Here is a 22,404-nt window from a genome sequence, read left to right on the forward strand (position 1 = left end):
CACGAATAATACAAACACCTCCATCTCAAATAAGAAATAATGTCACTATAATTAAGAAACTGAGCTGGCAAAGAGGTACAGGGGAGCAAACCAGAACAAAAATAAATTTCGTCTGATGAGTTACTCTACACATAAACAGCAGAACATAAAAACATTACACATTATGATTAAAAAAACCCAATGTCTACAGTAGCTGTTTTAAAGGATGTTGTTTACGGAAAGGAGGCACAGCTCTGCCTGAAAGAAACGCAGAGGAAGGAGGGAAAATGAGAGGGAAACTGGAGCAAGAGGACTTGTGCAACAGTGGCATGTGGTCATCCACCAGACAGGGAAGTCAACAGGTGTGCTGAGCACCGCACAAAATGAGGAAAACCGCAGGCAACCGTCCGCTCCGAAAACGGGGGGCTCGGGAAGGGGGGCGGGAAGTGTCCAGGAAGAGATACCCTGCGTGGGCTGCTTATAAGCCACCACAAACAGGGCAGAACTAAAAACAAGGCAGCAGACACACCACCCAGCCTTGAGGGAAAGTCTCCCAGCACCTGGGCTCTGACATCTACCAGGAGAGCACGAGGCCGTCCCCCCGCACAGGCACCATCCAGTCCCCGAGGACAACAGGGCTGAGAAGCCTGTCCTGAAGGTCAGAGGTGGGACAATGGACAGCAGCTGGCCCGCTGTGGTCAGATGCGGGACACTGCATACGCCTCCCCAGGAGCCCTGAGGCACAGAGGTGACCCTACAGAGAACAGAGCTGCGTAACTGCGTGTGACCCAGCAGCGGCACCAACAGAGGACAGGGTGCGCAGTCGTGGCTGGGTTCAGTGCTCTCTGATATCCTTTAAGGCCAGAAAGAATGTTGACAACACATGGGCCACGTGTCACGGCACTGGAGAGAAACCGCCCAGGAAACTGTGTGCCGGGTGGGAAACCAGGGCCCTGCCCGTGGCATGAGGGGCCTGTCGATGCCAACATCCTAGGGGCCTGGGCCTGCCCCAGATGGCACCCTCGGTTCCCTCGGTCAGCAGGGCCCTGGCTCAGCCTCCCGGGGTGCAGAGCAGAAAGCCAGGGAGCACCGCCTGGAAAGGCCTCCGCATTCCGCTCTCCGGGATCACCGAGGAAGCAGGAGCTGCCGGCTGGCGGGACCCAGGTCGGGGTCACAGACTGAGAGGCCCCTCTCTGGGCCCTCCCACATGCCACGTGGGCTGCTCTGTCAGTACTGGAGGCCCTTCCAGAGTAACTGTGTGAGGACAGAGCCTCTTGGGCAGCACAGCTTCCCAGGAAAGTACCAACAAGCGCCGGCCCTCTGGACTCAGGACCCATGAGCGCTCTCGTCGGGGATGATGCAGACGAGGCACTATAGCAAGTGTGGCGGCTGGACAACCAGCACCTGGGCCTCATCAGGCCTTGAAAACTCGATGGGAAAGGCAGTGGCTTCTATAACAACACAGGAAAAAGGAGCAGACCTTGCCAGAAGCACCTGCGAGACGCGCAAAGAAAATGTAAGGCACTTAATGCCACGTTTTAAATTAGCCTAGACGAAGATCTTCCGTTGCACTTCCTTCTTAGATCAGCTCGCGCATCTTCTCAAAGAAAATAGGAAAAATGATTAAAATTAGAAAAGGGTAAATGATCACTGGCCACCGCTCACACCACCTGGCATCTGCGCGCTGACCCTCGGCCGTGCACTGCTCACACCATCAGGCCGCACCGGCCCCCTCAGGCCAGCCCCACCAGCCACCGGGGAAGAAAGGGCGACTGCAGGACATGCTGCAGGTGGGGATCGAGCTGGCCTTGCCCCTCCCCAGTCTGTGTCCGCAGGGCTAGCTCTACAAATGTCACTTGTTTCCTTCTTTTTTTGCTTCGGATTAACACAAGGATCAATTTGCAGTCACATCGAAACACGGACAGGAGTGGCATGTACATACTTGAATGTGACACCACACATGTAACACGGCACATAACACACGGACGGGTTGGGTATTTAACTCAAAGATTCAAAGTAAGCCTGGAAATGATTTTCAGATTCACAATAAACAAATTTAAAATGGATTTTACCTGATATATAAAACCACTCATCCTAGGACTGGCAGACAACATTAGCAAAATATTTGGGAAGAGTAGAAGGTATCTTTCATTCTTTTCCTGATGTAAGAGAACAAATTCAAATAATTTTATAAAAAAACACATTTACAAGTGTGACAACAAATATTTATATTAGGCCTTATGAAACATTATACCATAATTCCTGTTTAGATATTTCTCTCTACCAAATTTTATTAGCTAAATTAAGTGGAAACAAACTTACGATAAATTCTTAGACTCACACATAGATCATGTAATCTCTTTTTATAAAATTTGGTTAAGGAGTTCAGCTTAACTGCCATTAACTCTAAATTAGTCTAAAATTTTCTTTCTGTGGGTGACAGAAAATGGAGGAAAAGATCCTGTAAAATTTCAGTGGGAGCAGGGGTCCAGGTGGACCCTAATGCTGAAATCAGTCTCAGTCCACTGACAGATCCTGGCACCAACCTAAAACCACAACACGTCAGCTCAATGTTGCTTCCATCCATCCTGCAAACTTTACCCTGATTATGTCAAAGACCTGGGCGTCTGATCAGGGCAGCGGACCAGGACGCCGTAAGTTCTTCTGAACCGACGGAACCCAGAGAGGCAGCATCACTTTAAACTTCGACAGGCAGGAAGGAATGTGCCTTGAGAGTTAAGTTTCAGCTTTCTGACCAGCCTAAGAGTCTCATGTTTGAAAATGCGTCATTAGCATATTTTGATGGCCGTAATTACTCTCCTCAAGGATGGAGTAAAACGCAAAAGGAGGTATTTGCCTATTGACCCAATTAACATGTAACTCTCAGGAATAGTGAGGCACAAACTGCTCAGTTTTCACGGTGTGGGGCTACTGTCACAAGAATCTGGCTTCAGACCCGTTAAATGTCATCATCATTTGACCTTCCTTTAAACTTTGCTAATACATGAGCATGAAAACGTAACATTCTACAGAATTTACAGTTCTGACTGTGGCTGAGGAATCCTAAAAAGCATTTAGAAAACAAATTACATTTAATACAAGTTATGTTTGGCTCTTAACTCAATTTTTGTCCCAGGCTCTGAATGGCTTCAGGAACGCAAGTCAGAGAGGGGCGTGAGAGCAAAGCTCGGCCAGCACAGGGGCAGGTGCCCCGTGTCCCCGCGCCCCAGCATACCTCGCTCCCGGCACACTGAATCAGGACCTGGGACATGTAAATGACGCTGCCCAGGGTCTTGATGTCGTCCCCCTCCCAGCTCCGGATGGCCTCCGTCAGGATCTGCAGCTCTAGTTCTTTCCGCTTCCGCACCTCCTGGCACTGAGCCTGAGAAGCACAGGACGGCGCTGGTAAAGCAGGACACCAGGACTTGTGGAATCTTGTGTGCTGGCCACACTGCTTTGTGTCTTACCTCTTCTCAAGACAGGTAACCTACTGAGCAACTTGTGTGACTCACAGGCATGGAAGCAAGTCAAGAGAGACAACACACACGAACAGCTCTGGAAGGACAGACACTATGCAGAAACCAGAGCACATCTTGCCGCTGTCAGAAGAAACGTGGACTGGACAAGAGAAGTATTTTCTGATCTTATGAGTGAATGCCAACAGAGAAGACTGAGAAGGGTCAGCACCACTTGTGCTATAAATAAGGCACGTGTTGCAGAAAACACCGTCGGGAAGACAGATGACAACAGATGAAAAGACCCGCCGGGACCCCACTCCACACTGTGTCACTAAAGACACGGGGTGGCGGTTAAAAACATGTTCTAAGCCATTCCTAAGCAGCTATGGCATTGTTTCAAAACTTAAACAATTACCATCCCATTTGTCTGGTGTCCACAGTCCAGGAAAGCATGAGAGTTTGCAGCCACAGAATAACTACTATAAAGCTGTTTTCATTCCAGAGTGAACCCAAGTTCTACTTCACAAGTAAATTTTCATCATCTAACTTGAGGTGACAAAACTACTTTTCTGCCTTCATTTGCCATAATAATGTCTGAGGGAAAAAGAAAACATAAAACAACATGCTTCGTCACTTACGGAAAGGTTTTTGAAGGCAGTCATAGATTTCTGAATGTCTTGTCTATCTGGATGATAATCCTTTAAACAAAAGAAGCACAGCGTTAGCTCTCATAGTGAAAAGGTCTTTCTTAGAAAGGCACTCTGTGGACTAGCTCAAACCTTCCCAGTATTTTCAACATGTAACCTGCCCGATTCTTCTCTGCATTAGAGGACCATCTGTCAGTCTTCAAGAGAGTCACGGGGCTGATGGACAGTAATCTGGAAAAGCTGGCACCCCCACACCCACTCGTCACAGAAGGGCAGAGGTGAGCAGCCATGAAGGAAACCAGATGGCCTGCCCTTTGGGAAAAAGCTCGCTGCACCCTAGGCAAGCCAGTAACCCAACCCCAGCTGTCTCCCAGGCCCACAGTCGCTGGCGGAGAGCACGGTAAATATTTATCATCAGTAGAATCTTTTACTACTGTTGCTCAACAACTCACTCAGTTGACACGTACGGACAGCTGTTCCCGGAGGACCCCAGTGCTGTTTATAACTCAGCTTAACATTTCCCAGGTTTGGAAGTCCCTCTGCCAGCAGGGGTGGATGAGGCAGGAGACGAAGGGGCACACAGCCACCCTCAGAGCTGGGCCAGGGAAAACCGTGCGGTACTCAGCAAAACCACTCTGGAAACCCATGGCAGCGGCTCGGGGGTACCTCCATGTGTCTCTCCAGCTCCTTGAGCAGCGCAGGGTACTTGTCCAGACGCATGAACGGCTTGCTGAGGCCGGTGGTCAGCACGAGGATGCCCGGGCTGCTGGCGCCCTTCATCTCCATGAACTCTCCCAACTCCTCACTGCCACAGGAAGCGCGGGGAGAGAAGAGGCCACCGTTAGCATTCAGAGGGACAAGCCCCTGACCCCCAACACCGGGTCCGTGGACTGCGGTGGGGGCTTGGACATTTCGGAGGCTACAGCTTTCAAAGCCGACCACGTGCTGGTTGTTTCTAACCCCAAAGGGGAGACCCCAGGAGGCTCATGTTAACGCCCCCACCAGGAGCAAATCCGTGTGTGCACGACAGAGAACGCCTGGTTTCCTAGGTAACCCTGCACGTAGGCTGGGACGTGGGGAGGCACACAGCCTCGGACCCTCGTCACCTACTGGGAGGAGCAGCACAAATGGAGCCGTAAAATAAACCCGCAAGTCCTGAAGAACCGCTGAGCCCGCCACCCCTGGGGCAGGTCCCAAGTCCGCCTCACTCCTCAACCCCCGCCCCGCTCACCTGGCCCCCTGCCCAAGCTCCCTGGGCACAGCAGCCACAGGGAGGGCTCCTGGTGGAAATACGTACAGTACGCAGGCCAGACCATGGGAGACGGCTGATTCAGGGGTGACTGTGGCCGTTCCTACAGTTCAACCTAAAATGACTTCCCATGGGGCTGTGAGCACCGCAGCGGGCACCCCCTACCTCTGACCCCCCACCCCTCCACCGCCTGACCCCCCACCCCCTGCCTGACCCCCCCACCTCTGACCCCTCACCTCTGACCTGCCTCTGACCCCAGCTGACTGCAGTGGTTCTGCTGAAGGCACTCTACTTAACTAGATCGACTTAGAGACACAAGATTTCAAATACCAGGTTGAAAACTAGTGAGTGGCTGGGAAATGAGCCTTGCAGTCTGGAGCGCGCCAGACCCCAGTGCAGACTGCTCCTGCCTGGGCTCAGGCGGAGGGAGGCTCGGCGTCTGGCCGGGGAGGGGGCGCCCTGCACCTGATGCCAGAGGGCGGCTCCAGGCTGCGGGACAACACAGCAACAACGTGGCCAACAGCCCCTGCTGCCTGCCCGCCGGCCCGCCCACCTGCCCACCCACACATATTTCTTTCAAAAAATTTACTGTTTTAATAAATATATGTACACACTTGGGTGATACTACCAAATCAGAGCAAATTATAAAAAGGGAAATTTTCCACAAAATCCTAGTTACAGCAACTCAACACATAGAATAAACACGTTCTCCTCCCCACCAGCAGGAAGGCTGCCTGTGAGGCGGCCCGCGTGCCGGTGCAGTCTGTTACCGCAAGGGCTGCCAGGCTACCTCTCGGGTCCCGTGTGCACACATGCTCGCAAAGACGACACGTGACCCAACGTCTCTGTGCATGTAACTGTGCTCTCGAAGACTGGCTTTCCTGGGAAACCACAGGGCAGGGACGATGAAGCCAGGCTCAGTGACGCTTTAGGACCCTGTCATGGGCGAGCCAGTGCTGACCGGGGCGGCATCCACGGGCCGGTCTGCACAGTTACACACTCGACCATCTCCCTGCCTTTCCCCTTCCTCCCACAAGAGATGGGCGGGTAACTGCAGGTGCTCCAGGTCTGACCCTCAGGGCTGCCCCCTGGCCCATCTACTCTGAGCTCAGGGACAGGGAGACAGACAGACAGGAGAGGCCGTCAGGAGGAGGAAGGGAAAGAGGTGGCCCGCCTGGACACGTGCCCTGTACCAGGCATCAGAGCAGAAGCTTCCATGCGTCTCCACAAACACCACCCGGGCCTGCAACACGGATCACCGTGTATTTGTGCAGAAGAGACCGCGGGCGAAGGCCACTGCCTCCATTCCCACCGGTCAACCCAAGTGCGACCCCAGGACCCCATGCCCGTTGGCCCCTCCTACCTCGCTCTGCCGCTTATCTGTGCTCATTCACAAGTGCCCATCTCTTCGCATTACTCACTCCTCCAGCCCCTGACGTATGCGTACAGTGAAATGGTGAAATGATGGATTTAAGCAGGGAACACTTATATTTTACTGGCATTTCTCTAAGTGCTGAGCAACTGATCAAACACAGTCCCCCAAAAATGGAACTTAATGGTACTAACAGCACATTTCGACTCCTTTAAATATAATCCCACTGGGGCCTTTTCTACCACAAGCAAAATCTTGAAAGACTCTTTGGGTCATTTTTGATATTTCCACATTATATCTGAAATTGCATAACTATATAGTTATGCCAGAAAAAAATTAACAAAACAAAGAAAATTATACTCATCACTCCCCCCACAAATCCCTTACAACTAAATATCTATGTGGAATTTCTGCAAGCAAAAGTAACTTCTATAAATATCAACATGACACTTTTGCAATGCTAGACACGTACACAGTTAAGGAAACAGAGCTTTTTATAAATCTTTATAGACCACTGTATTTTGTTCCATTTTTTTAAAAAAAAATTACCACCATAAAAAACAAGGCGAAATAGCTGGTTACAGCTTTTCTGACAAAACAAAGGCCCTTTCAGCTTAAGCTCTCCCGATGCTGGCAGCCCTGACATGGGGTGTCTACTGAGATGACACCGACATAAAGAGCCGTCTCGGAGCCAAGCAAAGAGCGACACCAACGTGCCAGGGAGAGGGAACCTCGCCCTTCGCTCTCACTTACGAACCATAACTCACTCAAGACAGGCAGTCAGGACCCGGCTGGCTACTGCCGCACGACAACGCAGAAGCACACCTGCCGTAGTTCCAGAGGTGCCCCCTCCAGGCTCACACGCAGATCTCAAGCCAACACAGTGCAGGGGCCAGGAGACTGCAAATAAGGCTCTGAGACTGCAAAACACTACACTTAATCAGTCCTTAAAAAGTATGTTCAAGCAAACAAACAGAAAACCAGATTAATCCACCCCCTGAGTGTGAGTCTTAAGGCTTCAGCAAGTGTGAGGAAGCGGGAAAGAGGTTACAGGTTAAGACCCCAGAATAAGCAGCCAATCTCTGCCAGCCCTGCCTCACTGCGCAGACTCCCGCTTGGGCAGTGGCGTCTGACTTGCTGACGGGGCGGGCCCTGCGCGGCCCGGACACCCTCCTGCCCCTGGGCACACACTCCCAGAGCGTGACCGCCGTCCTCCCCGCTCCAGGACACACCACGGGAAGGAGATGCAGGGGTCCCCACTCAGAACGCACCAGCGTTCTCTCCCTGGAATTCTGGGTTTCAGCTACAACACAAACAGCCATCAGAGGAAAACGACAGAAGGCAGGTAAACCGCACATGCCTGCAGGCGTTTCCTTGGCAATCTTAACGTTTTAGGAAACTTCAGCAGCCTGAATTGCTTTAAATGTCACCTTCAGGACATATCTGCACTTCCGTGTCCCCCAAACTGCCCACCCACCCCAGAGGACCAGTCCCCGACCAGAAAGGGGGAGGAGAGAAAAAGCAAGAGGTCCCGCAGTTCGACCCTAGCTTTCTACTTGTTGCTTACCACTCCCCACCCCGGCTGTATCAACCATTCCCGAAGAATCTTCAGACACAAATAGAATCCCTGCACTTCACTGATGTGGAATTTCCATGTAATCTGTCATTCCGAGGAGCACAGGCGCTGGAGCGCACGCCCGGACACGTGCCTCACGGTCTGGGAAAGGTACACGCCGACACGGCCCACCTCCAGAAAGCCAAGGAAGATCTCAAGGATGGGGGGGGGGTCCTTTGCGTTTTTCTGGATCTGTGGTCACCGTGTATCCTAATCTCCCTTCTTTCCATCACTGTGACTTTCATCAGAGGCTGCTCGCTTCATTTCAGGACTGGAGATGCTTTAACGCAAATGGAGACACCAGAGATGTTAATGCTTCAGTATCTGAGTGCTCTGAGAAACCGTGAGCGCCCGGAGTTGGAGGGGCGACACACAGATAGGATAATGAAGTCATCCGCATTTGCTGAGCCTTCACTGAGCTTCTCAGCTCTGACCGGACCACGCGTGTTCGGCCTCACACTTACAACACCCTCTGCACAGGCACCTCCCGAGGAGGGAGCTGAAACCAGGGAAGAGAGGCGACCTCCCCGAGGCCCAGCGGCTCCAAGGCTCAGGCCGGGTCTGTCTGACCCAGAGGCCCTCCCACCATGACCACACGACCCGGCCACGCTCAGGGGGACGCTACACTGGAACCTCAGCTCAATTTATGAACAGCTCAGCAGCGCCTGGTCACCAAAGGAGCTTCTAAGTTTTAAACGAAAATCATTAGTTAAGAGTAAGTTGAAGTCAAATGTTTAAATTAGAAGCACAGTGGCATTTACCTTGATGCTACTAACATAGTTTTTCATTTATGGCTTTAAAAATTTTTTGAACTGCTCTTTTCAAAAGAAACCAGAAAAAATATTCTACAACACTTACTAATACAAATGTGTGCCTTTCTGGAAGCAGAAACAGCAGTCCAGTGCTTTCCAACACCCACAGGGCCCCTGCCCCGCTGGTCCGCCCTCCTCCCCAGGGCGGCCCAGCAAACACACACGGCCGTGTTCCCGAATGGACACTGCTTCCCCTGCTTCAGTGCTGCTTCAGGGTGAAAAGCTAAAGCTAACAGTCTCCACCCTGGTGCCTTCCAATGAGACCCAGTCCTCAGTGTAGCAGGGCCCTCCCTCCCACAGCACATCTGACTTGTCTCACTTGCTCGTTTCTCCCCGCTGAGCCGGACTCAGCCCGCTGCCACCTTCCAAAATACTCGCCAGCTGGTCCAGCCCCCGGCCGGAGGTCCGCAGGCTGCAGGGGACACTTCACAACACACCCTTTTCCATTACAACGATGCTGATCAGGGGTTAAGAGACTTCTTACCGGCACTTCTCAGGCACTAACTTTGACGGTAATTAAAACGAGCCTCACTGAATGAACAAGTGACTGTCGGCACCGCACCTCCAGTAGTGTTTCACAGAAGCAGCTGCCCTGGACAGGGCCCCGCGACGCCCGCCGGCCCACCCTCCTGATGGTGACGCGCTTCCATGAGACCCACCTGTGCTCCGTGAGGACGCTCACTGCCGACGGGTGGTTGGCACAGTACGCAAGGTACAGGGTCTTCATCTGCGGCATCAGGTTTAGAAAGCAGCCTCCGACTCTCTGCTGAGCTTCTGGCACCCTGGAGACACGCAGCACAGGGGAAGGCACCCTGAGCGCCACGACAGCAGGGCAGCCCACCACTGCTAACGCGGAGAACGCGCGCGAGCAAGCTTGTGGGCCACCGCCACGCAGACGGGGTGGCAGAGCATCAGGCTGTGGCTGCTCTGCCACGAAGCCGGGGGCAGGAGCCGGCCTCGGATGCCCGCCTGCCGCTGCCTCCCCTCCAGCGTCCAGATGCCAGGGCCTGTGCCCAAGCCCAGACTTCCCGCCTCGGGCAGTGAGGAAGCAGGCGTGGTGAAGCCCAGCCTCTGTGTGAGAGCGGGACCCCAGGGCCGCACCTCCAGCAAGCCCTGACACAGGTGCAGGCGGCACTGGCCTGACGACAGGAGGGGTCACTGTGGCCTGATGGCAGGCAGAGTATCAGATGCCATCAATCAGCGGTCTGACAGGGACATCATCAGACAGGGCCTGATAAGAGGCGAGGTGTTACCGAGGGTCTGGTAGCAGGCGGGGCGGCACAAACTGTCCAGCCTCCGTCTCTGCAGTTAGAGCAACAGCAGAAGGTAAAAGGGGACACGTAAGGGCCCCTTTTCCTTCCCTAGCGTGAAAATGAGTGAATCCCAGGAAGAGCTCGACAAGGCCCAGAACTGCTGAACAGCTTTCCCCCGTAAGACAGCAGTTCCTGCTGGTATTGCTGCCTGGACAGATTACAGCCCAGCAGCCTCTGACTTGACAGGAAAGACTCAGATCAACGCCAGGACCTGACTGTGAGCTGGGTGAACCTCATATAGTGGGCCGTCCTCAACTGAGCCCGCAGGGTCCCCCCATTACTGCCTGGCGGCATCAACAGAGGCTGACCATGCTCCCGGGTCTGAGCGAACAGGCGGGGCTTAGGTAAGAAGAGAAGCGGAAGAAGGTGGATCCAAGGGAAGGGAGGGCCCGGTGGGAAATCACGCCAATCAGCAGAAAGGGAAGGTTCTTCTGGGCTGAGGCGCCGGCAGGGGGAGGAGGGACCCCCAGGTTATCCCAACGTGGGAACTGCCTTCTAACTCAGCCTTCCCCTGAAAAGCTGACCTGTACAAGGGCCTCGAAGACCAGTCTGTAAGACACAGCTGAGAACAAATACATGAATGACCAGGTGCCACCAGAGTTTCTGAACAGAGCTCGGACCAGAGGCTGATGGAGAGATGGATGTGCAGGGGTCAGCTGCAGGTCAGGCCTGGTCAGGAGGTCCGTGCAGCACGCAGGGAAGGCGAGGCCGGCATGAGGCAGGGTGGTGTCAGCCTAAGGGCAGGGCAGCTGCTACCACAAGAAACACGACCCCTTACAGGACAGAATGCTTGGGAAAAGAGCACCAGCTCTAACAGTTCTGGGCGTAGGGTGACCCACAAGGGACGGGGGCAGGAGAGCGAACGAACGCACGAGGGGCCGGCACAAGCTGCGGGGACCACAGGCAGCACACTTGACTCTAGAACACCCAACCACAAGGACACACCACTTCAAGTAGCTTTCATGAAAGAGTAAAGGTCACTTTTAGTAACATTTTCACAAAAGCACTACCTAACAGTTACTAGTCAGGAACTGGAGACAACAGGTAGTTACAAAACGTGGAAAAGAATTCTAACAACATAGTAACAAAATCTGCCCGGTTTTGAGCTTCCTCCTCCCTGCACCGCAGACCCTTCTTCTCAGAGTTGACAGCCCTCACTACAAGAGAACGACGGGCAGCTTGCAGCCCGGGGGCCCGGGGGGCCCAGGGGCTCGAGCTCTCTGGCGGTCGCCCAGCTCGGCCCCAACTCCCGCCGCAGCGCCCTCACAGACACAGCTAGTCTTTGCACCCGTTCCTGGCACACAGCTCCTAAGACCCTGTGGCTTCCTGAGTGCCGGGGGTGCCTGTTACCCAGAACTGCCCCTTTAACCACAACAATTCATGCTAAAGCCCCAGACAGTTTCGGGGTGGGGGCGGCTGCCAGGGCACCAGCCGTGAGACTGCAGGGTGGGCACCCCAGACCTGGGGAGGGGAGAGGGGCCTGAGACGGAGTGGACCACTCGCAGCTATGTAACGAGACCTCCATGAAAACCCCTACAGACGGGGGCTCCAGAGCTTCCAGGCTTGGGGGCTGTGGAGTGCGTCTCTTCCATCTCCTGTCCCTGAGCCGTCCCCTCGTAACAAACCTGTACACATAAGTAAAGCAACTTCCTGGGTTCTGTGAGTCATCCGGCAAATTACTGGTCAGGGGACGCCAAATGTGTGGTCGGCCGGGCAGCAGGTGGTTAGGTGAGCGACCACTGCAGCTGGCACCTGAGTGGGGCAGTCTCAGGGATGGGGCCCTTGGGCGGCGGGGTCCGGGCTGACTCAGTGGCACCATAGGTGGACTGAACTACACACACTCAGCTGGGGTCAGAGAACCGGGGAGGGGCTGGTGTTGGCCTCTGCCTGGTTAAGTCCTACTCATTCACCCCTCAATGCTGGTTATCTTCCCCCAAAGTCTGCCTTCAGCTTCCCCTCACAGCGTTCCCACGCTGCCGTCTGTAATTATTTCTACAACCTTCCCCAGCTGTCTGTGCACCAGACCACGAGCTCCTTGAGGACGCGGTCATCCCTGCAGGCCCTTTCACAGGCCGAGCTCTCTTCCTCCTCAGGGGTCGCTCTCCCTCCCCCGGCCCCAGTGGTGCCTGAGGAGTCACCACTCCTTTCTCTGAGCGGTCAGCAGATCCTTCCCTCAAAGACCCTACCATGAAAACGGTCTAAAACACAGCTTTTACTACAGGAGCTGATGTGCCCAGGAGAGTCCCAGTAACCCAGTCTCCATCTTTAGAAACGGGGATCCTGCAGCTAAATCTGACCCTTTAACACCAGTTACGTCAATGTGAACTTCGCCGCTTTCAGCGTCTTACTCACTTAGTGCATTCTTCTAAAGACTGTACGAGCATCTGCTGGAAAGAACATATTTCTTCTAGATTTCCCATTAAATGTGAAGTGTTTGCTGAACTCAACCTAGAGCAAGGAAAGTAACAGTGAAAACATGTGAATGGTTTTCCTGACACCCCCTCCCCTCCCACCCCAACGCCCCACCAAGCCTCCACTCAGTAAGCCCACTGCCTATGTCCCTGGCAAACTGCCACCAAGTTCTGTTCCAGCGTCTCGGCCTCTACTCTCTGAAAATACAAGGGACAGCTATGGTGATGACTACTCCAGTTAGCACAATCACCGTCTAACTTACTTCTCACTGGTCTGCAGTGGCCGTAGATAGGCTGAAAGCACTGTCTGAAGTTCTTTAGAATATTCATTTTCTGTTTCCAAAATATTCTGTAGCACCTACAATAAATGAGGAATAAGTCATTATTTGACATTAAGATGTACAAGCTTTGGAAATTTCATCGCCATCTTTCAATTCACGTTGCTGCTTCTGTGTAATACTAATTTGTAAGAGCATCACTCCCAGTGGTTATTAACTACTAAATCCACGTGATGAAGTATTACTAAGGCTACACAACTGACGTCATCCTTCAGCCACGCACATCTGACACAGGTATACCGGGAATGAGGCCGGAATGAATTCCATCATCAGGTAAGTGAGGTCAAGTCTGTTTAGACACAAAGGAACCACGGACAACCACGACAGCATGGATGCACGGACGAGCCCCCACAACACTGCGGTGTGCGAAAGAAGCCATCCACCTAAAGGACCTCACGCATCTTCCATCTGCAGCAAGTCCAGGAACGGGCGAGACTAATTCATGACGGCAGAAACCAAAAGGGGGGTGGGGCATGACAATGGGGAAAGGGGCATGAGAAATTTCTAGAGTGGTGGACAAGTTCTTTACCGTGATTTGGGCAGCTGTTATACAGATACATGCGCATGTCAGAGCTCACTAAACTGTACCCTTAAAACCTATGCATTCTGACACAAGAAAGTGTATCAACTGAAAAGATGACGTTTACTAGTAATCTAGTAAATCTAAGTCAATTTCTGGGAACTACAGAGCTTCATTAGGGAATATGACAGTCTCAGATCATCCTACACACGTTTACTAAAAACTAAAAGGTCTACCAGCATAAAACCACCTTTAAATAGTCACTACTGTGCTAAAAAATAGAATTATTACAAACCAACCGGAAATTAAAATGTTTCCTGATACTCTATATTATGTAGCAAATATAGTTACCAACTCCTAAAAGTTGAGAGATAAATACAAAGTGCAAAACGGCTGATCTACAACACGGCCCCTGCCATAACTGATCGCCCCAGAGCGCAGGTGCCTCACGGGGGGCACAGGGCGGGACGGGGGAGGGGGGCAGGCAGGCGAGAAGGCGCCAGGCCTGGGTGTGGGGCTGCCACAGACGAATCATGGACACTGACTCTACTCCTGGCACTGAGGAAAGGGCCTCGCCAGTATCCCGAACCCTCGGAGAACCTTTTCCTCTTACCGAGGGAAAGACTGAGCACAGAGAGGCTGAGTGAATTCTCCAAAACCACAGGGCCACTGAACGGCAGAGCCAGAAGGTGAGCCCTCACCCGATGCCGCGCTGCACCCGCTGCCTTCCCTGGCTGGGCTGCGGGAGAAGTTGAAACCCCTCCTCAACTATATCCTTCAACCCCGTGAGACAGCCAGTACATGCTGCTGTCATCAGAAACTCAGTGCACGCACTAAAATGTGCTAATTTTCTTCCAAACTAACGCGTCAACCTAAATTAATCTAACAGAAGAAATTATACAGAATAAAGACATCAAACACGCTCAGTGTTCTACCCTCGGTTTTTGATAACCAAAAAGTATGTTTGAACATTTAAGAAAAGTAATCATTAAACTAACTTGAGATTTCAGCATTAATACAAGCAACGTGGATGAGTCTCTGCTCGCTTCTGCTTCCTGCGTTGAGGAGAGAGCAGTCACCCATGAGTAAGTGCAAACCTGCCTGAGTAACTCGGTACCGCGCTCTCTGAGATGAGGAGAATCGGGCTCTTCCACTCTGACCTGCGCTCAGCTTCCTCCTGAATAGAGCTGTTCATGGACGACAGGAGGGGCGGCTCCGGGAGAGGGCTTCTTTGTCGGGCAGTGTGGGCGCTGATCTTACAGTGACAATGCCCTCCTTTGAAGAAATGCTCCCTGGGCCTTGAGCCCGAGGACTGGTGGACAGAGTGCAGTGTGACATGACCATGCATCAGAGAATCACACTTTAAACCACATCTTAGCCTTCAACATAATGTGAGGCAAGCCAAGTATAACGAGATCCTGTACTTGAAAATAAAAAACCTGAAAACTAAGTACGTCACAGATGCATAAGACATAAAGTCCTTTTCTAATGTTAAAATGCAGGTTAAACCATGATTTCATGCCTTAACTACAAATATCAAGAACTATGAGCAACGGTGCTTACAGCACACGTGGAAAACAGAAGAACAGCTCCTGGGTGACGTCAGAGGAATGTCCCGAGTGCCGGCAGAACAAGATGACGGTGCCTTAATCGCAGCACTAAGCAGACACGCAGATACAACAGCTTCCCAAAGACCATGTCAGAAACCAAGCCGAAGTCCACTCCGAACAACTGCATTTACTCAGACAGTTAAGTTGGTTAATTTCAACCACCAGATGTAAACATTATCTTCAAATACGCACTCCGGACAAGGTCTCTAATACTCCCACCCAAATAATCACAGTTACACTTAGCTTTTCCACAAACACATGACCAAGACTTGCTCAGCGAGTCACACTGACGCCAACCGTCCACTCTGCCAGGGGCCACACATCCCTCCCTGGGCGCGTAAGCGCGTCTGTGGACTCCAGCCATCACCTGTCTCCCCTTTCTCGACTTCTGCACACTCTGGCTGCTGCAGGACCCCATGAGACCTCACGGCCCAGCCGCCAGGGCCCCATCACACGACGGCTGGTCCCGGAGTGCGCAGGCAGCTTTCACGGAAGAGTGGCCTTCCCTCCACAGCAGGAGGAATGCGGGCTGAGCTCAGCTGCGAGAACTCTCCCCAGGGCATGAGGCGTGGACGGCCACGTCCGGTCAAACAATGGTGCCACACAGGAGGACGACATGGGGCAAGCCACACAGACAATCCCTGAACTGTCAGCCGCTACAGCAAAGCAGAGCAAAACAAAGGGCCGACTTCATTGCCCTGCAGCCCACAGGCGCTCGTCACCGCCACAGTGAGGGAGCGCTGAGCACTGCTCATTTTACAAACGAGTCACAACGGCCACCACACATTTTGGTTGGTGTCACGTGTTCTGTTCTATATGTCATTGATAGTCCTTTAAAAATAAATAACTGATTTACACACAAGAGAAGAAACAGTAACATTAAGTAATTTTTTAAAGATTTGATCCAGATACAGTAAGATCATCACGAACTAAAACCAAATTTCAAAAACATAAGCCTGGTTTACAAACACAAAGGAAAAACCAGAACGCAATGGCTACTGTAACCCCGCTCCCACCCCCGCAACTAGCCCCAGCCCACAAGGAAGAACCACCACTGCACGGTCTCTTTCAGCCCAGTCCATTTAGGCTGTACCCAGCACTTCACGTTTCAGAAAGTAAACTGCTGGAAAGGACCCAAGCCACTTACAAACCACCAGCCTGAGGGAAAGGAGGGGCTGGAGGAAGCAGGACCTACAGGCCCTCCCCGTCCATCCAGAGCCAGAGGTCGGGAGGACGCGGGGAGCGACCCCCGCCCCCGCCCCACCAGCCGAGTGTGTGTATCACTCACTCGGTGTCGCCTGTTGACTTCTGCCGGTTCTGAATACTTCATACCTGATAACAGTAACTCTCAAAAAGAGTCTGGGGAGGCCGCGTAAAGTGTTACTGCGTCTTTTAAAAGGAGTTACGTTATTATAGTTTCTAAGTTGGGGATTCACAAGGTCTTGGGATGTATTTCCTCCAAATGCCGAAGGCTTACTATACGAGAGCTACAGCCAATGCTGCAGGCCCAGCCTGGTCTCCGCCACCCAGGAGGCCGGCACGCCCGCGCCGAGGTGCGTGGGGAGCCCAGGATGGGCGCACATGCCAGCACTGCCACAGCCCCCCCGGGACAGCACGCGTCTGTGGGTCTGTCTCCTTTCACTGGTTTGTGATGGAGACTCAGGAGTGTCGGCTCCCTGACTTAAGGCAGCAAGGACCCTTACAAACCACCTAGTACAGCATTCCAGCCCCAACCTGGGCTCCTGTCTGGAGCTACTTCACGTGACTCCATGAGTCAGGAAGTCACTACGTCACAAGATGGCCTTTCCCAGAATCACACAGCGCAATCCTTCCCTCACTCCTACGGCAAGTCTTAGCTACTACCCGGCCCAGCTCCTGCCACCACCAAACACTTCATCCGTACAAAGCAGGACTTTACAGGACAACGGGGGGCAGCAGACTCCATGGCAGACGTCAGCAGGCCCTCACCGCAGCGTGAACGCGGGGGCACACAGGAGCGCTGGGCACAGAGCCGCGCACCCCGGCCCCGCACCTGAGGTGGCGCCCAAGCGGAGACGTCAGCCATCAGCACTGAAAAGCAATCTTGGTCAAGGCGGGGAGAAGCAAAGGGGACCACAAAGGATATACGGTGCCAGACCAGGGCTTGGGGTCAGTGCAGCGCTGGGTAAACCTCCGGGCCCCAGGCCCAGGCCCTCCCTGGGTGAGCACGCACAGGCTCCAGGCAACTCCAGGAGCCGAGGGGGCAGACGGGCGCGAGCTTGCAGCACAGGAAAAGCCTAATAAAAAATGCCCGTCTACTCTGTGTGTTCATTAAAACTGGTGGCTGCTACCTACTACATCGTGTTTGCAGTCTTTCAAAGAAAAAGCTACCTCGCCTTACCGTGCTATTTCACACGAGTGGGAGCAAACAGCGTTCTATCTGCTGCTCCCCGTTTAGAGAGACTGACTGAAAAATAAAGCCACGTGCATCACTGAACACTAAGGCCGTGGGGACCTGTACCTTCCCAGAGAGACGTATTTAAGGAACCTCGTTCTCTCAAGGTGATTGAGGAAACTCCTCGCCCCCTAAAAGAGGTGATGAAAGACTGTTCACCCTCTGGAGGTGGGCAACCAGCTTCTACAGGAGAAGTGCTTTCTCTGGTCTCTACCAGGAAAGGTGTGCGTTCCTGTGAAAAGGTACATTTCCTCCAGGGTCAGATCCATCAAGCTCAGGCAGGTCACAGGCACGCTTCCTTTACTTACATGAGCCCATCACCCCTCACCACAGCTCTCCCAAGTGACGGGGTGCCTGTCTGCAGACAGCATGGTATGGTGGCCTTGGTGAGGCCTGGCGCCCCAAATGCTTCTGAATGTTCTTCCTAGCAGCCATGAACACCTCTTCAGGGCCAAGAGCTTCACTGGGCACCTTGAGGCTAACTGCTAACCCTCTAAGCGATACCACAAGGCCAAGGCCAGCGTCAGCAACCTCACTCACAGAGCTTCGACTGTGCAGGCGGATGGGGGCCTTCCTCCAGGCCAGCCCACCGACCGGGTGCTCGAACACTGCACACAAAGCCCACACACCCCCCTCCACTCCACCACCAAAAGAAGGGCAATCCAATTATCCACAGCCACTTTCCACATTCGAAAATAAACTTGGAGTGCTGCCTGGCACTGTGACATGAAGGACACATATCACTGAGTGTTTGTCCAAACCCACAGCATGTGCCGAGCGAGCACTAAAGTAAACCATGGCCTTTGGATGCCTGTGATACATCAGCGCAGGTTCATCCTTGGTAAAGAGGCACCAGCTGGTGAGCAGTGCCGGTGCTAAGGGAGGCTTGCACGTGCGGGGCCAGGAGGCATGCAAAGTCTCTCCCTCTCTCAATTCCACTGCAAATTTAAAACTGTTCTAAAATAATAGAGTCTTAAAAAAAAAAAAGTCCAAAGGACTAAAGCAAACTATGTTTAAAGAATTAAACTATAAGAACAATGACTCAGCTACAGCCTGGATTTGACTACAAAAATAATCAAATGGAAATTATGAATTAAAAGGTACAATAAATAAAGTGAAGAATTCACTAGAGGGGCTCAAAATCAGATTTGAGCTAGCAAAAGCAATAATCAGCAAACACAAAGAGATCAGTAGAGATTACTCTTTGGAACAGAAAGAAAAAGTGAGGAAAAATGAACAGCACCTCAGAGACCCATGGGACACCACCCTGCTCATCAGCACATGCCCGGTGGGAGTCCCAGGAGGAGAGGAGGAGACAGACAACGAACGTTCCCACCGACAGCGCACGTCACGAGGAATCACCTCCTAGGCCCAGCGCTCCTCTGGCTTACCCTGGCCACCGCACAGCAGCAGGAGGACACAGGCCCACCCCCATTCACCCGTCTCCTCACTGCCGCTTGATTTCAATGTCTGCACCTCCACCCCGAACACTGTCCTAACTGCTCTCCACTGACCCCAGTGGGGACCCAAGTCTTTCGCGTTAACTGTCTCCAGTAGCATCAGCCCGCACTGATCTCACCTCCTGGAGAGCCTTCTTGTCTCTCAGTGAGCTTAAAAATACCTATACTTCCACAGTTTTCTGTACATGCAGAAATACACAAGGAGGTGTGAAAACGTCTGTCACGTTATTTCATTTTGTTCTGTGTGTCATGTTGCGTCCCATATTTTACGTCTCTGTATTTATAACCGTGGGATTCAGGAAAGCTGAAACTGATTCCTGGCCTAATCACTGACCAGTTTTCTTCACTGCAAAACTTCCACAAACCATTTGCATGAGCTCTGCAAGCTGATGTCCGTAACAACTGCAGTTCAGCCTGCGCTATCTACTAATACCGCCTACGCAAACAACGTGGATGTGATTTTAAAGCCAAGGTGTTTTCCCGTCATCCTGAATGAGTTGGCTGATTCAAAGAGAACAGCACATGTGCCGTGTCCCCGTACGAGCAGAGTTAAAGAAGGAAACCTAAAAAGGTACTGGTTACATTTCAGTCTGAAGAGGATCACAGAACCTGTAATGCTGAGAAGAGCCCTCCGGGACTTCCACACAAGCACGGCCACCTAGGTCCACAAGACACCCAGCGGAAGCAGGAGCCAGGAGACCAGGCCAGCGCTGCTGGCACCGACTCGCGCAGGGCCACCCTGTCTCCTCTGATACGATACTTGGACAGAGACCAACAGGAGACACGGAGGTCCGCCTCCAGAGCACCACTGTGGAGTAAGACTGCACTCCTCGCCCCCGGAGCCTTCCCCAGAAAGGAAACCAACATCTCACATAAGAAGTTTTCCTGCTGTGAGCCCTGAAGAACCACCCACAGGACGCACAGTGCCTTTCTGTGGCTGCAACAGAAAACCACACACACAACACATTTCACCCACTAAAAAGCCAAGATGTTACAGCAGAGCCACGTCCCGGAGGAAGTGGAGGGCAGAGCTCAGCCAGGAATGGCAGGCACCCCCACCTACCCAAGCCCTAGGGTTCGGACAGAGGACGTTGGAGTCCAGACGAGGAGCATGGAGAGCTGCACAGAGAACGAGCAGAAACCAGAGCCAGACAGAGAGACGTGGATGAAGGAGCTGCCTGCAGAACAGAGGAGGCCAGGTTGCCGGGGCTCTGGGGCGGTGTGCTCAGAGACCAGGGGACAGAAAGGGGGGGTCACGCAGGGCAGAAGGGGCAGAGGGCCAGCCCACAAGGGAAGGTTCGGCCTTCCCCTCACTGCTGCGGCCCCAATGCCTGGAGCCAGCCCTGCAGAGTGCATGTCTAACAAACCCTCTGGGCCTGGGGGTAAACGCAGGTAAGCACAGGAAAATGCAGCGGAGACAGCTGAGCGCAGGAAATAAACGCTCCTGATGAGGGACCGCCGCGGGGAAACACTCATCAGTTGCTGTTTTAGTTCAAAACCTCGAAGTCTCGTGGATTCAGATTAACATCTCCTGATCAAGAAAGTAAGAAAGACTGGGAGCGGGGAAAGAAATAACCACCTCTGTGCACACTGTCCACACCCACGCTCGCCCTGCAGGCTCATCACACCGCGCAGCCGTCGCAGGGACATGAAATGGCATCTGAATCAGGGCCTGACTTCCAGTTTCCGGCACGTGCAACTGTCCAGGAACAACGGAGGTCTGGCTGAGGTGTCAGACTTAATTCCACAGATCTTCTGAGCTCACAAACGGCCCAGGTTTCAAAATGCAGCAAGTTTTAGGATTCCGAAACACCTGTCTTCACTGCGTGTGGCGCACAGACGCCCTCCTCCAGCTGCGCACTCTCTGCATGTGCGCACGTCAGTCCCAGGGAAGGCCGTGCTAATACACAAAACCAGCGAGGACCTGCACTGGTCTGGGGACCGGCAGTCTGCACCAACACGGGCAGGGGGGTCTCTGACGCACACGAGGTCTCTAAGTCACATTAGGCATGTTGTAAAATCACATTTTTGAAAACATGTAACCATACAGGGAAACAGCCACAACACCAAGTTGGGCAACGAGAACAGAGTACAGCGCCACACCTTAACACAAAACACAGAGCACGACACACACACACGGAGACCGGAAAGCAACACAGCAGACCATTACCGGAGGGCCTATCTGTGTGGCAGACAGCTGACGGTTTTTACATCCATCTTCCTACTCTAGGCAGTCCACCTATATTCTACGTTGCTAATTTTTAGAGACATTCAAAACATAAGTTATTCTATAAAAATGTTTTGCAATTACTCACCACATTATAATAGCTTTTGTTAATGGCAGTCGTATCAAATCCTTTGGGAGGGCTCTTCAAGGCTCCGGATTTGGGTGACACGGGCTTTTCTGAAATAAAGATGGAGGCAGTTTCACGGCTCCACCCTAGAGACGACCACCCGCAGCAACCCGCAGCAGCCCACACAGTGCCAGCTTCTGGTCCTCAACGGCCCTCAGAGGGAGGCGGCACAGCCCCACCTTCTCCCTATCGCCGTCAGCTCCCTGCTTCCCCAGCCCGTTCCCCCGGCTCAGGCCGAACACCTCCGACAGATTCCATGCCACTGTTGTCAACGGAGCCAAGAACGTCAAGGCGTGAGTGTCGTTTATCATGTTGCTGCACAGGGACGCTCACTCCCACGTTCCAGAAAGTTACAAGCCATCAGACCCCAGACCCCACTGTGTGTCATGCCGGGTCCCCACGTGCCTCGAAGCGCCAGTCTTACATTTTACACTCTCTCCGCCCAAAAAGTCTGTGCCTGGAAGGGACAGCACAGAGCACCACCCTGGGTGCTTTTTGAACCCTAACGCACAGGCGTGTGCACGCACATACAGATGCACACGCCAAACCCACCCCACAGCGAAGGAGAGGGTGAGAGCACAGGCTCCTCCCAGCAGCACAAACGAGGTGCTGAGCCCCCTCGTGCCCTGCCTGCTCTTTCACAGCCAGTGAGCACGGGCGTCCAGAGCTCAGTCTGCACTGTGTCACTTCTCCATGTCAAAAATAAACAGAAAATACTGAAAAATGGCAAACTCAGGAAGCGGCAGCGTGCGTGCTCATTAAGCACCTGTGGATCAGCAAGCGAGAGTCACTCAAGCTCTGGTGTCACACTGCTGCCAGGGCGACGAGAGGC

The 22,404-nt window shown here is 52.9% G+C and overlaps 1 protein-coding gene across 7 annotated transcripts in view; it reads right to left on the reverse strand.

Moving 5' to 3' along the window:
- The window catches only part of ARHGEF7 (Rho guanine nucleotide exchange factor 7), a 104,105-nt gene that overhangs the window by 23,184 nt on the left and 58,517 nt on the right, over nucleotides 1-22,404 (reverse strand). For 6 of the 7 annotated variants that reach the window (XM_032496615.1, XM_032496619.1, XM_032496616.1 and 3 more), the window contains 8 exons: nucleotides 21,534-21,622; nucleotides 13,120-13,214; nucleotides 12,798-12,893; nucleotides 9,792-9,914; nucleotides 4,751-4,889; nucleotides 4,076-4,135; nucleotides 3,215-3,361; nucleotides 2,052-2,138 (listed from right to left, as the gene is read on the reverse strand). In XM_032496615.1, the coding sequence (XP_032352506.1) occupies nucleotides 2,052-2,138; nucleotides 3,215-3,361; nucleotides 4,076-4,135; nucleotides 4,751-4,889; nucleotides 9,792-9,914; nucleotides 12,798-12,893; nucleotides 13,120-13,214; nucleotides 21,534-21,622 (836 nt within the window). Of the gene's footprint in view, nucleotides 1-2,051; nucleotides 2,139-3,214; nucleotides 3,362-4,075; nucleotides 4,136-4,750; nucleotides 4,890-9,791; nucleotides 9,915-12,797; nucleotides 12,894-13,119; nucleotides 13,215-15,679; nucleotides 15,871-21,533; nucleotides 21,623-22,404 lie in introns of those variants that run through there. The other variant, XM_032496622.1, reaches the window with a different exon arrangement.

Source organism: Camelus ferus, chromosome 14, assembly GCF_009834535.1.
Source record: "Camelus ferus isolate YT-003-E chromosome 14, BCGSAC_Cfer_1.0, whole genome shotgun sequence".
Lineage (NCBI taxonomy): Eukaryota > Metazoa > Chordata > Mammalia > Artiodactyla > Camelidae > Camelus > Camelus ferus.